A 17,093-nucleotide genomic window follows, 5' to 3' on the forward strand; every position below is an offset into this window, starting at 1 on the left:
TTCACGGGTGATAAAAATCACTAAGCGGCACTCGCCCACAGCTATCCCCGCCTCCGCCGCCGCTTTTATTTTGAAGGGCTAAACCGGATGTGCTTTGCTGGTTGACATCTAGCTTGATGGATAAAAGTCACCTGCGGGGGAAAGCGCTCGCCGCGCTCACTGCGCTCCGTGGACGCGGATACGGGCGCATCACTGATTCCTCCCTCCTCCTCTTCATCCTTCTCTCCCTCTTCTTCATCGCCAACTCTTTCCTCCGCTTCCCCGGCTGCATCCAAAGCCCCATCATGGGGCCGGAGCCTGAGACCCCGGGACCCCAGGCCTGAGTGCACTTTGACCCTTGAGCTGGAGAGAGGATGAAAAGTTTGCTCTTCATCATCAGCTTCTGTCTCCAAACCTGGCTGCTGACGGTGAGTCCGCTCTACTCTCTGCTTGCACATGACTTGGTGGACTCGTAGTGCTCTCAGTACGCCTGCTGCACCGGCAGACACTTGTACGACTAATACTATAATAATCATGATAACCCTAACAATTACTATATACGCAGTATAAAGAAATATATTATGAGCATGATAATTTTATTATTCATTATATAATGATAATTAGTGTATATAAAAACATAGAGTTTCAGTTTGCAGAACAGTTGTATACATAGTAATGTTAACAAAAATTGTATAATCATGATAATAATCATAACCATTATTATATACTGCAATATAATTTATTATAATAATAATTTTATTACTAATTATATAATTCAAATGATAACAATAACAACACAAATAATAATAATGATAATGATGATCATCATTATACATACTAATAATGCTACTATATACTTATTGTAATACTAATTATATAATAATAATAATCATTATACGATAGAGAGCAAGACATAGGGTTTCAGAACTGTTTTATATATAATATAATATAACATAGTATATTTTACAGAAAAAAAGACATAGGGTTCCGGACTAGTTTCATATATTATAATATTAATAATGATACTGATAATTATTATTATTATCTTTTTCATTATATATTAGAACCCAAAGAAAACTCGATACCACAACCAAACGCTGCGTGTTCAAATATCACGAAGGTTACTGCATGCCAATAAATTATTTTTGTGATAAAAATGAAAAGCTTCACTCACAAGAAGTGTGTTGTTCGTAACACAAAAATATTAAAACATCTATTAAATGTTTGAAAAAAACATTAATCTATTTATTTTTAAGCTGGTATATTTATGTTTGTTTTACCAGTGCATTTATACTATATAGGAGGAAATGTATAAAAAGTTACCGTTACATATGAGCAGAGGTGGTGGATGTGAACCTCTGGAAGATCACGCGCTGCTGTGATGACCCTGAAGTCAAAGCATTTGCAGAGACCGGGGTCCCGCCTGGGTTCTATCATGTTCTCTGGGTTCCGCCTGCAGAGTAAAAACACATGCAGGAGCTTCACTGGAGACCAGGAGGCCATTTGGACTTGGTCATACAGAGGGTGAACATTGCAGGTCTCTATATGCAGTGTGAGTGAAAGGGTGAATGGTTTTTTGCATCTATATGACTTGGATTAAAAGGATGAATTATTCTATGTCTCCATATGAATGAGTGACAGAATTATTCCACATGAACGAAAGGGTGAATGTTGTATGTCTATGTGAGGTGTGAATTTAAGGGTGAATGGTTGTATGTCTCCACATGACTGACTGCGTCTATGTGAATGAAAAGGAGAATGTTGTATTTCTATATGACGTGTGAATATGAGGCTGAATGTTTGGATGCCTTTATACGGTGAGTGAATGAAAGGGTGAGTAGTTGTTTACATCTATGATGTGAATGAAAGGGTGAACGGGTGGAAGTCTACACATGTAGAAAACCCCACCTGTCGCCCAATGCCAGCAGGGACGGGCTCCAGGACCAGCCCACCTGAGTGCAGAATAAGTTAGAATGAATGAATGAATGAATGATATCGCTGCCTTTTCTTTTTATTCCATCTCCCTTAAAAACCAACTAATGGAGAGTGAAAGTTGCCTGTGTTTGGTTGAACTCCTTCGGTGAGGGAGGGGTTTCAGTCAAACTTGTCATTCATCCACTGAGGCTCCATCACAGATTTGATTGACAGCTGCCCCCCCCCCCCCAATCTGTATGCCAAACTAAATGTGACCATTCCAGTCATTATGTAACCCCCGCCCCGGCGCCCCGGCGCCCTGACGCCCCGGCGCCCTGACGCCCCCTGCCCCGGCGCCTCTTCTGCGCCCGGTTGGATCCCAGGATCAGACTGGATCACCACCGTGATCCACTGACCTCCTTGTTAGGGAGCGTCCTGATCCTGGCCAGGAACTGAAAGGGAGGGGATTCTTCTGATCTTCTCAAAGATATATATATCGCACACATATATATATATGTGTGCGCGTATACACACACACACACACACATGCATATATATACATACATATGTACATATATATATACAGCTCCCTAGTGAGAAAAATATTCCTAGTAAGTATACTAGTAAAATATATGATAAAATATTTATATCAAATTCCAGATACACATAAGTATATATGTGTGTGTATAGACACAAATATATATATATATGTGTGCGTGTGTGTGTGTGTGCGTGTGTGTGTGTATATATGTTCATATATATATATACATACATACACATACACACATATATATTATATATATAATTTATTTCTACGTCTATAGAGGGGGCGTATATATATGTGTGTGTGTGTGATATTTATATATCATATATATTTATATTTTCACACACACAAAGACATATGTATACATATATATGCGATCCCTATATAGAGAGAAAAATATTTTATACTGGGTTTACAAGTAAAACATGGATTTGTAAATATTTTAAATATTAGTATTATTATAATTATTATTAATTTTTATCATTAGTAGTAGTAAATATTAGTAAACATTTGATATATAATAGTATACTAGTAAAATATTTATACTAAGATATTTATATGAAGTATACAAATAAAATATCATTTGCCTGTTCACTCCAGGAAACATTGTGATGCAAGGTCAGGAACTCATCTTTGCTAGCATCTCCTGTCAGTGCCATCTTGGTATTGCCAGTATCTTCCTCATTGCCAACATTGTTCAGTGTCTCACCCCAAATCTGCCACCTCGTTGGTTGGAGCTCTTGGACCTTCAGCTTCTCCAGTGACTGGCTCCTCACCTGGTTGGACTTTGCAGGTATCTGTTTGTACCATCAACCAATAAGACATTTGGAATGCTCCTGTGGTCTTCAAGTCCTAACATCACTCACCATGACACATCCCTCCGTTGCTCAGCTGGTTGAACAGACATCCCTCCTGTCAGAAGGTTGGTGGTTCAATTCCTGACTCCCCCCTTGTCTGCATCCTTAAGTGTCCTTTGTCAAGACAGTGAACCCCAAGTCGCTCCCGACGGTATGCAGCTCTGCCGCCATGAGTGTGTGAATGGGTGATTGTGATCCAGGCTGTGGTGGTTGGACACCAAGGCGTTGAACGCTACATATGAGTGGAGAACGTTTTCATAGAACATCGGTGCTCATGCAGGTAGAACCGCAGAAAAGGAGGCCTGAAGGTCCCGCTTCCTCTCAAGATGGGGGTTCCCTTGTTTGGCGGCTGAGGACAGACCGACACCGTCAAGGCAACATCGGGAAGGACCTCATTGACAAGGGGACGCGACAAGAAGTGATCCGACAACCTGAGCTTGGCTTTGACGACCAACTTGTCCCGGTGCTGGAATTCAGACAAAATGAAACGCCACTTCCAGGGGGTGGCGGGTTTCGGGAATGAATCATCGACAGTGGGGGGAGGGAGGGGGGGCAACTGCCGACAACAGGAAGCATCGCCTGCGATATTTAATCATCAGGAGCACCCACGTAGAGAGCTGGCAGGGCTGATAGGGGACTCAGAAGGGTGGGTGAGAGCAGGTGTGTCCACCTCCAGAGGGATCAGCAGGAAATGGAAGGGGGGTGGCTGTGGTAACGATTCTTCATCACATCATGTGCTCATTATCCTCCTTCGTGTTTGCATCGTTTTTCAACAATGAGGCGCCGGGGCAGCGGGATGGAACCAGATCAAATATTAGCTACCGACAATCGGACCCGCGCACACACACACACACACACACACACACACTCCGGTGGAGATTTAGACTCCGCTCCATGAAGCAATAGCCGCACAAACTGTGAAAGGCCTGCGTTTTCGCTAAACCGAGGGTCTTGAAACTGCAGTCCTGAAGCTGCTGCGCTCTGAGTCTGCAGTAACTAGTTCCCCTGCTAACAATGCGCCTGTTTGCGTTTACAAAGCCGGGATTTCAAAGTGTCAGCCTGCTGGATGAGCAGACCTCCACCTCCATCTCCGCCTCCATTGCCGATGACCTCAGAGGGTTCATCTTGGTGGGATCACACAGAGATGTTTCCCTTTCAAAGGGAAAGGGTGATTTTTCTTTCATCCGGCCCACTAAATGGCGGGTATCCATCGCTACTGCAACCGTCCGGGCGGAGAAGAGCAAAGCTACGCCTTCGCGCCGTCTCTTCTCATCCTCTCTGCAGCCGTGGCCCCTTTGCAAACTCAAAGCGACGCGTGGAGGCGGAGCTGCTAACATCTCGCTTAGCTGGAGACGTACCGGTCGGCGCTCTGCATGCACGCCGACGTACATGAGTGGTGTTAGCATAATATGCTAAACAACCATGTCGTCCGGGTTAGAGACACCGACGAGAAGACAAGAAGTGCAGGACATGCGAATGAGAGGGTGAATGGTTTTATTTCTCGACATGACGTGAATGACAGAGTGAATGGTCGTACGTTTCTATGAGAGGGTGAATGGTTGCAGCCCTGTGATTGACAGCTGGGCTGCACCACGCCAAACCCCACCTCTCGCACTAATATCAGCCAGGATTGGCTCCCTTCACCATGAATGCATGAATGAATGAATGAATGAATGAATGAGAGGTCTCTGACTCGTGGGTCGACACCTCGTATGGCACGATGGAGCATAAAGTAAATGAATCACCTCCTCCTCTTCCTTCTTCTTTACCTGTTCTTTCTCCTCCCTGGGTCACAACCATGCATCTCGTTTCATGGTTAGAGAACGTGTGATCCTGGAGAACCAAACAAACCTATAATCTCCAGGTGTGTGTGTGTGTGTGTGTCTGTGTGTGTGTGTGTGTGTGGCGTCAGATCGTAGTTCGCCCTGGAAAGTAACCACCCTCTTGATTCAGCTGGCTAATTGCAGAGCTGCTCTAGCCCCGCCCCCTCCATATTATGTCCAATCAGAGTGCAGTATTTCACAGCGTCATAGAAGCCGGGTTAAAGATGGTGTTAATCAGCCAATCCCAGTTTTCACTGGGGCGAGAGCCAGGGTTTGACCCGGATGAGCCAGCTGTCAATCAGAGGGTTGCCTGTCAATCACCTGTTGATAGGCTTCCAGATGATCACATGATCACACACACACACACACACACAAACCCCCCCCCCCCCACACACACACACAAACACCCTTCCTGCTGGTGCCTCGATGTAAAGGGACCACAAGGTATGTGTGTGTGTGTGTGTGTGTGCGTGTGAGATAACCCAGCAGCAACATCAACAGGTCCGATCAACAGGTCAGGCTAATTGTTGTTTAGCTATTAGCTCAGCATGTGGATTAATGGATATTGTCTATTGTACGTGAATGTCTGGTGACTTGATGGACTTCCAAGAATGCGAGGGTGAGTGTTGTATGCTTCAATATGATGAGTGAATGAGAGGGTGAACAATGTATGTCTCTAGCCGTCTATCAGATAGGCTTCTGGTCAGGTTGAGCCTCTGGGATCAGAGAATACGAAGTTGGAAATGTTGAGCGCCAGCTGTGCTGGACGAATGTGAGTGTATCCTGCAAAATCATAAGAAGACCCCCCTCCTCCTTCTCCATCCACCACCTTGTGAAAGCTCTCTTGACAATTCCTTTCTACGTTTGTATCTGTTTTGTTTGCTTCTGATTTTCAGATTAAGCTGATGTCCAGGTTTTGGTACTCATGATACACAGATTATTGTGATGCTTCGCTGACTTACTATTGTTTGTTTGTTAGTTTGTTCTATGCTTCAAGCCTGGAGGTCTGATGGGTCCTTTATCTTCCAGTAACCTCTTACTACATCAACGTCTATCATTTCCTATGGAGAGTGAGGAAAGAGGTTTCCAGGTCAATCCTTGACCCGGGCACTCGGTGCCCTTCCCTGGACCTCCTGGATGAACCCTTTGCAACCAGACTGAAGCTTTCACTTCACTGCTGGAACTTTTTGCAACTCCTGGAACCCTTTCAGGAGTGTTTCTTGGTGCGTTTGGACAGCAGAGGAACCAGCGATTATGAACCTTCAGCTCCAAGAACCATCTTAGCTCCTGCTCTGAGGCAGGCAGGGTCTTTTTATGGTTTCATAGGAACTCATAGGTGCTTGGTAATTGGTGGAGGTCATAAGTCCATGAGCAGATACTTCTTGTAGACTGTGGAGCACTGGTCACTTATCAGATGTTTTGTTGGAACAGCAGAAGCAACTAGAAATGGACCCACAAAGAGGTCCAAGGTCTTCTAGCTCTGCTCCGCCTCAGAGGGGTTTCCAGTGCTCACAGAGGAACATCTACATTTAGGACCCAAATAAATGCGGAGTTGGTTAACGGCTAACATGGTTCTTCACACGGTGAAGTGGGTGCAAGGAGATGAAAACACTTCAACCATCTGATAGTTCGTGGTTGTTGTTTATGAATGCCGTGGCAGCGTCACCTCCATGTTGTCCGTGTTGTCTTCCTCTTCTTCTTTTGTGGTTTGTTTTGGAGTGTGGCTTAAGTGTCACTGGTTCCCCTGGAGGAGGCTACTTCCTGGAACGGCATTCAAGCAAGACAGTTCTTAGAACTGTTTTGTCCAACAGCTGTGGACCCTGTGTTTTCGCCGCAGACTCTTTTGGGCTCATTAACTTTAAAACACGCACACAGTGGACAACAGGTCAGGTCACGCAGATGATCTCCACGAACGTGCAAATCACCCCCTTGCTTTTAACGCCCTGTGAACCATCTTGAAATATCTATCTCCAATGAGCGACCTTTGAGAAAACTATTGAGAAATAGATAAATGAGCACCTTCAGAAGTTTTCTTCCTTCTCCTTCTCCTTGAAGAAAATGTACCTGGTGAGATGAACTGAAGTTGGTACCTGTTATATAGTGGGAGCCTAAATATCATAAAAAAAGTGTCATGTTTAATCCCAGAAAATGGCTGTTGTCTGGATTTCTTTATGGTTGCGTGATACTTTACTAGCGTTGTAGCCGTTTGCATGACATATTAGGACATTGCTAACGATCCCCTGGGAAACATCGGTTCTCACCGATTTAGAACCTGCAGAGAACCATCATCATGTTGAATTTCCTCCATCTGAGTTGCTCCCCAGTCTACAAATCATCTCATCTGGATTCAGAGCAGGGAGGCAGGTTTAACTGGATCCTGCTCTTTGTTTTTTCTCCCTCTCCAGGTTGACGGCCGACACCCGACCTGTAACTTCCTGCTGGAGGTAGAGAAGGACCACGGTGAATGCCTGAAGAGGCTGCGGGAGGCTGCAGGAGGCGGCGGCGGCCACAAAGGTTATGATCCTTGTCAAACGGCAGTATGAAGTGGAGAACTGGGGGCCAGGGTGCTTGAAAGGTGGAAGAGTCCGCAAATTCATTTTTTGCTCCTAAATTAGCCACGTCATGATTTCTCAGCCCTCAAATAATGTCACCCAGGATGGTTCATCCCTGCTGTTGGCAATGACAAAACACGCAGTCAAGGTCAATGAGGCTAATTCTGATGACGCAGTGTGAGCTAGCTTTGTGCTGTGAGTGTGTGTGGCAGCGTTAGCATCCTCATGCATAGGTGTGTGTGGTTGCAGTGGTAGAGATGGTGGTGGCGGCAGGTGGGAGGGGAAAAGATAAATGAGTTCACTAGAAATGTATAATCCTGTAGGACAAGTCTTTTTATTGTAGCTTACTAAGCCTTACGTTGGAGTAAGTAAGCTACATTAGCATCTTTTGTGCAAGCGTGTGTGTGTGTGGTGGTGCGGCTGGTGGTGGTGTTGGTGGTGGAGGTCAGGATAAAGGATTTCAGTAACATGCCCTGCTGGAAGAGTCTTCTCACCTCAGGAGTCGGTAGCCTACTGACTCTCACATGAGAGTCAGTAGGCTACAATAGCACCTTCAGGGTGTTCTGTGCATGCGTGTGTGGGGTGGTGGCTTCTTTAGCACCTTCTGTATGTCCCAGAAGGTCCCTTCTGCTCCTCTCGTGCAGGTTTGTGTGGTGGTAATTCAGTCTTTATGTTTACTCTTGCTGGACAAGTCTTCTCAGAATACAGAATACAGAATACAGAATATAGTCATTTGGCAGATGCTTTTATCCAAAGCAACTTACAGTTGAGATGCCGGGGATTTAACCCTGGACTTCAAACATACGAAGCATGTGCTCTACCACTGAGCTACACGTTCTCTCCTCATAGGTCAGTAGCCTATTGACCCTTGTGTGAGTCAGTAGGCTACATTAGCCCTTTCAGGGTGTCTGGTGCATGTGTGTGTGGGTCTTGATGGTAGTCAGTAACACGTATATTGCTACTGGTCAAGTCTTCTCACCTTAGGAGTCGGTAGCCTATAGACTCTTATGTGAGTCAGTAGGCTACATTAGCACCCTCTAGGTGTCTGGGTAGTGGTGGTGGTGGTGAGGGTCAAGATAAATTAGTCTAGTATGATATATATCCCTGCTGGACATGTCCTCTAGCCTCGGGGAACGGTAACCTACTTACTCATACCTGAATCAGTAGGCTACACTTGCCCCCTCTGGATGTACTGTGTGGTGGAGGTCAAGTCAAGTCTTCTCACCTCAGAAGATGATAGCCTTTTGCCTCTCAATTGATAGTCAGTCTACATTCGTCCCCTCTAGGTCACCTGTTCATTTTTTCGAGGTGCTAATATTGAGTAGCATAGCTATTCCTGTTGGACAAGTCTTCACAGCTCAGGAGTCAGTCGCCTGGTCCTCACCCAAGGGGTCAGTTACCTACTGAGTCAGAAGGCTTCATCAGCACCTCTTGGGTGACCCGGCTGCTGGGCTACATCGAGCCATACCGCAATGTCATCCCATTCCCGTGCTGTCTTTTTTGTTTCGGGACTCGGTATGCGGTGACAGAAATCCAACACGTGTTCCTTTCCGGTAAAGCCGGGATTTGTAGAAACGCAGCAGAGCCGAGTTGGCGGAACCATCCGCAACTTGGCAAGATTGTAGCCTGGGGTGTGTTCGGATTCAGCGTGCATTTGAGGTCACGCTAAACAGAATGACCCCCCCTTTGCCAAGAACCTGCATCCTGCGGTCTGGATCGCGGCCTGGCTGAATCACAACCCCCAGCGGAATCGGTACTTAATCCCACTCCTGATGTGACCTGGCCGCTGGACTAAACAGATTAGGTCTCATGTTGAAAGATGAGATTATTCCCTGCCTGAGCGGATTTGGATGGAAATAATATCGTGCTGCTGGCGTTCTTTGTTGTTTTTAGATCCCAGATAGGCACTTTGTCGAGGCTCTGAGCAAACAGCACCTCCTGGGCTTCCATCTGGAGGCTCTACAAGGTCCACGTGGAGGTCAGATCATGCAAAGCGGGGGCTTTGTTTGTGCTTGTACATCGGATTGGCTCGCTTTAAGTATATAAATACAGAGACTACTACTACTACTACTACCAGTGCTACAGCTGTTACTACTACAAGTAGTGATAGTACTGATGTACAAGTACACAGTCCAATGTGCAAAATAACTTTATTCTGGGGGCTGTTGCAGTGGTGATGGACAGGCTGGCAGATGAGGTTAGACGGAATCTCCATGGACCATGATGTTTGCAGATGTTTGCAATGGAGAGTGTGGAAAAGAGGTGAAGGGACGGGTTCATGCAGGTTGGAATAGGTGGAGAAAGGGGTACCATGCGATAGAAGACTATCGACCAGAAGGAAAGGAAAGGTGCACAAGACAGCGATGACACCGGTGATGCTGTATGGACTAGAAACAGTTCCAATGACAAAAAGACAGGAGGCAGAGCTAGCAGTGGCAGAGGAAAGATGTTGAGGTTCTCTTTGGGAGTGACCAGGATGGATAGGATCAGGGATGAGTCCATCAGAGGAACAGCACCTGATAGATGTTTTGGAGAGAAGGTCAGAGAAGTCAGACTGAGATGGTTCGGTCATGCACAGAGGAGGGATAGTGAATATATTGGTAGACGGATGCTGGAATTGGAGCAGCCAGGCAAGAGGTCTCGAGGAAGACCAAAGACAAGACTTATGGACGTAGTGAGAGAGGATATGAAGGTAGTTGGTGTGAGAAAGGAGGATACAGAGGATAGGGTTAGATGGAGAAGATGGATTCACTGTGGCGACCCCTGAAGGGAAAGACTTCTACATTTTCCTTTTTTTAGCAGTTTCTGGTACTTCTCGATTATACTTTATTCCTTTCAGGTGCTTCAAGATTATACTTTAGTCCTTGTCGTTTTATTTGGATCATACATTATCCCTGGGTTGTTCAAGATTATTCCTCATATTCCAGATTATACTTTAGTCCTTGTAGTTTTTGTGAGGGTTCTTCTAGAGTATACTTTATTCCTTCTACATTATACTTTATTCCACATAGTACTGTTGGGTTCTTCCAGATTATGCCTTTTGTAGTTTTGGTGTGTTTTTACATTTTATTCTGGTAGCTTCAAGGAGGTTCCTCCAGATTATTTCTAGAAATTGTGTGGGGGGGTTCCAAACTATTCTTTACTTCTTGTAGTTCCAGGGAGGTTCTTCTAGATCATATTTTATTCCTTCAATTTTCAAGGAGGTTCCTCCAAATTGTTTCTAAAAGTTGAGGAGAGGGGCATTTTTCCAGATTATTCTTTACTTCTTGTAATTCCAGAGAGGTTCTTGTAGATTATGTTTTATTCCTTGTAGTTTTGGCATGTTCATCTGGAGTAGACTCTTGGAGCTTCGGAGGATTCTTCCAGATTATGGGGAGAACATGCACTGAGCTAGCGTCTATCAGGAGTAATGTGTTAACTTTGGCCGTCCATATTTGTATGTCTATCTTTCTATCTATCTATCTATCTATCTATCTATCTATCTATCTATCTATCTATCTATCTATCTATCTATCTATCTATCTATCTATCTATCTATCTATCTATCTATCTATCTATTGTAGCGTTTTAGTCAGAGAAACACACGGGCGATGGTAAAATGTCTGTCTAATGAGCAATAGCTGTTGTCGGCCACAGCTACAGCCACTCCATACAAGCCTGCAATACAACTAACTGTTCCAGGTAAAAAAAAATAAAAATTCATTGCACCCCAAACCGCACCCACATCATTCCCAGCAACCCCAGAATCACACAGAAAACAAGCATCAACATAAACCTCAACATTCGTGACTCACTTCACTATATATGTATATACACTATATTATTGGTGGAATGCAGGACAAAGTGCAGCCAGTGCATTGAAACCTCTAAGGAGGAGGTTGGTGGTGTTGTGGTTCACAGAGGAGGAAGAGGAATAGGGGGAGGAAGAAGAGGAAAAAGGAAATGGAAGAGAAGGAGGAGGATGAGGAAGAGGACTCCCCTCCAGACGTGTTGCTCCTTTAGCCGTTGTTCTCCTGATGAGGCAGAAGAACTTAGCCTTTTCTTTATGTACCGCTAACTGTGCGCCTTTTTTTTCACCCTCAAGACATCTTTTCACCCTCTTCCTCCTCCTCTTTTTCTGTTTCCTTCTTTTTGGAATCCATTAGCCTCCTCCACCGCGTCCCAGAGAGTCCTCTTATTGAGCGAAGTGGCCATTTTCACAGTTCAGGACATTTCAGGGGGTCAAGTCGAAAACAGGCTTCGGTTCCCTAAATTAGACAAAAATTAAAAAAAGAAAGAAAGAAAGGTTGGAGGAAGCCTTGAATGTCAGACCAGCTTAATCTAGACGGCAGAAGGGGGGAATTTATCCGCTGACCTTTATCCTTGGAGTCACCGCACGGAGCTCGGAGGACGGTCCTCAGAGACGGGGAGGTAGAAGAGCAGAGCCTGGAATAAAAATGAGAGGAGGTCCTCCAAAAGCAGATGAAGGAGGAGAGGGGTTGAAGGTAGCTTAGCGGTTAGCATTCCCTCCATTGTAATGATGTTCTTCCAAACTGCTCCAGACAAAGTTAGCCAGAAGGCTAATGTTAGCGAATGCTAAATGCACTGCTAGGAGGTGTAACAGTCAGTGCTTCACAGCAAGAAGGTCCTTGGTTCAATTCCCAACAAGGAGGTCTTTCTGTGTGGATCTCCATGTTCTCCCCATGTCTGCGTGGAGTTCCTCAGGGTTCTCCAGGTTCCTCATATAGTTCACAGAGATTCACGGAGGACCCTGCATTGTCCAGACGTGTGGATGAGAGGGCGAATGGTTGGAGGTCTCCATGTGACATGTGAATGAAGGAGTTAATCACTGGATGTCCATATGAATGAGAGGGTAAATGTCTCTATATAACACGCGACTAAGAGGGTGAATGTATGTCTTTATGTGAATGAAGGGGTGAATAGTGGAATGTCTCTATGACATGTGAATGAATGAGTGAATGGCTGAAGACCCTGATTTATCCCAACATGTGAATGACGGAGTGAATGGTTGGATGCCTCTTTATAAATGAGAGGGTGAATGTCTCTATACGACATCTGAATCAGAGGGTGAATGGCTGAGACCATGATTTGTCCCAACATGTGAATGAGAGGTGAACGTATATCTCTATGTGAATGAAGAGGTGAGAGGCTGGACGTCTATATAAGCATGAGAGGGTGAATTTCTCTATATGATACTTGAATGAGTGAGAGAATGGTCAGATGTCTCTAAATGAATGATAGGGTGAATGTTTCTATGACATGTGAATGAGCGAGTGAATGGCTGAAGACCCCGATTTGTCCCACCATGTGAATGAGAGGGTGATTGTCTCTTACATGTGAATGAGTGAGTGAATGGTTAGATGTCTTTATATGAACATATATATATATATGTTTCATATGAATATATATGTTTCATATATGAATATATATGAGAGGGGAGGGTGAATGGTTGCAACTGCTGTACGTCTCTAAAGGACATGTGAATGAAAGGGGGAATGGGCTACACAGATGTGCACGACCTGTGCAAGTGTGCACAGGTGTGCTGGAGCACACGAACCTTAATGCAGGAAAATAAATGAATGAATGAATTAATTGATTAATAATGCCATCTCTTCATCGCCCTTGAAATATGCTGCGCTGCAGCCTCACAGCAGGAAGGTTGTTGGTTAAATTCCGGTTCTCTCCAAGTTCGCCAGTCATGGGTTCTCCCGTCATTAAACAAACCCAACCAGTTCGCTGAAGACTAAACTGTCACTAATAGACAGTTGACCTGGTCCAGGTTAAGTCCCGCTCCTCCAGCCTTATTTCCTGTCAAGCAGAGTCCCTTCCCCGGCTCAGATGGGAGGCTATAACCCCCCCGAACCTGAACCGGGCGCTTCATCCCCGCTGTCCGACGTATGGGTTTCCTTTTGTGAGCCCACTCCCCCTTCCGGCCATCCATCTGCTCCAGGAAGGAGGGCTGTGTTTTTACTCTGTCCGCTCATCTGTTGTTAAAAGGCCCGGGTTGAACGCTCGGTTTGCCACCAGCACTTTGGCAGCCATTAGTGGCCCATCCAGGAGATCTGGATGGGCGGCTATTTTGGTCCGCTGGGTGTTTGTTTTGTGTCCGGAAGGCCGAAGGCTTGAGGTCTCCATCCTCATGCTACAGAACCTAGGCCGACGAATTGTTCTTTGACTCCAAAATGTCCGTGAACTGGATCAAGTGCGAAAGTAAAGCCTTCTCGCAAATGCAAACGCTATTTCTTGCAAGCTGTCTTTCATTCAACCAAGCTAACAATCTTTTACAAACTTTTTCTTCTTCTTACAAGACTTGAGGCCTTTGCTTTGTTAGCATAGTCACCCCTTTAGCCACATTAGCTGTCTTTAGTGCATCTTTGTCCTTCAGGATTATTTCCTTCTCCAGATACACTGGAACTCTTAACATGTTCTTAACACCACTTGCACTAGCACTTTTAGCTTTTTTAGGAGCCATAATGAGGCTAGCTTACTGAAAAAAGCATCATAACAGGACAGCACAATGATGAGCGATGTAAATAACGTGGAGTAGCATGCATGAACGCCGCTATGCTACAACGCCACAATACATAAAGTTTGTTTGTGAGTCCGTACACTAAGGCTTGTTGTCGCTCGATTCGAAATTTGATGGAAAACTCTATTCACTGGCCGGTTTGTTTGTAATTAAGGGCGTTTGAAAGCTCAGGTTCTACAGTACCTGGTGGTTAGTGAGGTACAGAAAAACAAGATTGGTAGCAGCATGGTTAACACTTCCACCTCAAAGCCAGAAGGTCTCAGGGTGGATTCCCACTGGCGTTCTTTCTGTGTGGAAAAAAGAGTTAATTTTAAGTTGAGCGCAAAATTGATGCAAGCACTAGTGTTTCTATCAGTTACACTACAACACAGCGAGAGGGTACCTGGTTCAATTCCCACAGGGGTGTGGAGTCTCCATGTTCTCCAACGGTCTGCATGGGGTTCCTCAGGGTTCCTCACACGGTACAAAAACATGCTGGAGACCCTCCATTGTCCCGACGTGTGAATGAGAGGGTGAATGGTTTCATGTCTCAGCCTGGCCTCTCGCCCAATGACCTTTAGTGCAGCATGAGTGGTACAGATAATGAATGAATGAATGAATAAACAAACCTGACCGTGAGCTTCCCATCTATATCGGCAAAGATATTCTTAAAGATATATTTTCTCATATAAAATGAGAGAAATCATAATATAACGTAATGTAAAGGAAATCCTCCTGCTTTATTTCCCCTCTCTCGGGGGCAAGATTCTGGGAAATGTAGTCCTTGAGAAGTAGTAGCACATAGCAGATGTTCCTTGTTCGCATAAGTAAACAATCAAAATCAGGGTCACTGAGTTAGCAAAGTTAAACACGCGTAACAAACCCCCAAAATGGTTAACCAAACAAATCCTCAATAAATTATACATTTGTGCCAGGGGGGGAGGTAGCAGCTAGGAGGCTAATTTGGCCAACAAACGCAAGCTAGCACCTGCATTTGACACTAATGGTTACATTTACCATAGGGTCTGATGAGGTCTTTTAACGTAGTTAGCATTAGCCTGGAGGGCACTTTCCATCCAAATTTGGACAGGAGAGGGGAAAACACTGCAGTGAAGGGGTCAGCAGATACTGGGAAATGTTGCAAAACGTGCCAGATGTTAGCCAATGGCGTCAGCAAACAGACGCCCAAGCTGGGAGACTTCATGAGCTCGACAACGCAGAAAGTAAACAATAACGATCCATAAAAGGATGTGAACCAGCCGCACACATACACAAATACATACACACACACACTCACACACACACACACACACACACACACACACACACACACACACACACACACACACACACACACACACACACACACACACACACATGCCCACACACAAATTATAAAAGTTTAGCACAGATAAATAATTCTCAGAACATGCCGAACCTGATTATATCTAGAATGTGTCAATCAGCGCTGTGAAAACATGACGGTGGACAGATGAGCACAAATTGAATGGCTGGAAGAAAATCTCCAGACCTTCAGGAGGATCTGAATGTCTCAAGAAATGTGCAGGTCAATGTTGGTATCAGCAGCTGCAAGGCGTGCTGTTTCTTTGAAAGATAAGTATCTGAACAAAGATCTTGTTTTGTTTTGGACAGAGCCGGGATGCAACGGGACCTGGGACAACATCTCCTGCTGGGAGCGGACCAAGGTGGGGGAGACGGTCACCATCCCCTGCCCGAGAGTCCTCAGGACTGTCTTTGGAAGAAATGGTGGGTTCTTTTTTATTTTTTTTCCTCCTTTTCTTTTATTTTCCAATTTCAATTTTTAATTTTTATGTTCTCAGTGGTGATCAATTGCAGGAGTTCAGGGTGAGGAAAAGGTAGCCTCTACTAATAAAATAAAATAAAATAAAATAAAATAAGATATATGTAAATTTAATTAAATTAAAATGTATTTTTAAAAATATAATTATTTACGTTAATTAATTTTGCTTAGCTTTCATGCCTCATTAGAATATCTTCAACTGCTAGATGCTGAGTTCGAGCACATTTAGCATGACGGCTACAGCGGAACACATGGAAAATACAGAAAAATGCTCTGAGAGTGCATAAAAGGCCACTTTAAATTATGAATATGGTGTCCGCCTTTTGTTTAAGTGTAGAATAAGCTCCAGGTCGAAGGGTGTGAATGAAAAAGGTGGAAACGATTATTTTGTAGGTGTTAATTGGATGTTTTTAAGCTGGTAAGCATCACTTACGACCCTAACCCGAAAGGGAATCTGCTGCCTTAAGGCTGGTTAGTGTTCATTTCTACATTTTTAAGATTTATATGTTAATAGAGAAAAGAAGGAGAGGTGTTAATAATCGCACAATGCTTTATTTGTGGCGGTTGATTAAATATTAAATCATAAAACCGCAGTGGTGTGAAGGTAAAACAGCTAATGTCTAAAGCAGCTCTTATTATTATTTGAGTTTTTTATATTTTGATTTGAAATATAATCTCATGCATCTTTTGTACCGACCAACTCTCTCACAGTATGCAGCATGATGCAAATGCATTGATTATTACATTACATTACATTACATTGCATTTGGCAGACGCTTTTATCCAAAGCGACTTACAAAAGAGGACATAGGGACTGCAAATACACTTGCAAATACATGATGCACAGGAAATATACAGAACAGTAAGCTTGGGTTAGTGAGTTTTTTTTTTTTTTTTTTTTTTTTGACAAAGACATACACAAACGTACACACACACACACACACACACACGATTATTGAGAAGATTGATTGATTGATTTATTGAGTGTACTTCCCATTCATTCATTCATTTATTTCCCAATTTACAATGACATTTTCAGTTCATTTCTACCCTTATAGATGTTACAAATTAGTCCACAGCAGAAATTTAACGCC

General features: G+C 44.2%; 1 protein-coding gene across 1 annotated transcript in view; it reads left to right on the forward strand.

Moving 5' to 3' along the window:
* The first annotated feature begins 233 nt into the window (after positions 1–233).
* The window catches only part of LOC147230219 (vasoactive intestinal polypeptide receptor 2-like), a 52,211-nt gene continuing 35,351 nt past the window's right edge, over positions 234–17,093 (forward strand). Inside the window, exons 1-3 of the mRNA XM_086153466.1 lie at positions 234–407; positions 7,523–7,631; positions 15,831–15,944. Coding sequence (XP_086009592.1) covers positions 354–407; positions 7,523–7,631; positions 15,831–15,944 — 277 coding nt within the window. The 5' untranslated portion in view covers positions 234–353. The remainder of the gene's footprint in view (positions 408–7,522; positions 7,632–15,830; positions 15,945–17,093) is intronic.

The sequence above is a fragment of the Fistularia commersonii genome, chromosome 10 (assembly GCF_037954325.1).
Source record: "Fistularia commersonii isolate RoL2024-O1a breed Wild chromosome 10, RoL_Fcom_v1.0, whole genome shotgun sequence".
In the NCBI taxonomy this organism is placed as follows: domain Eukaryota; kingdom Metazoa; phylum Chordata; class Actinopteri; order Syngnathiformes; family Fistulariidae; genus Fistularia; species Fistularia commersonii.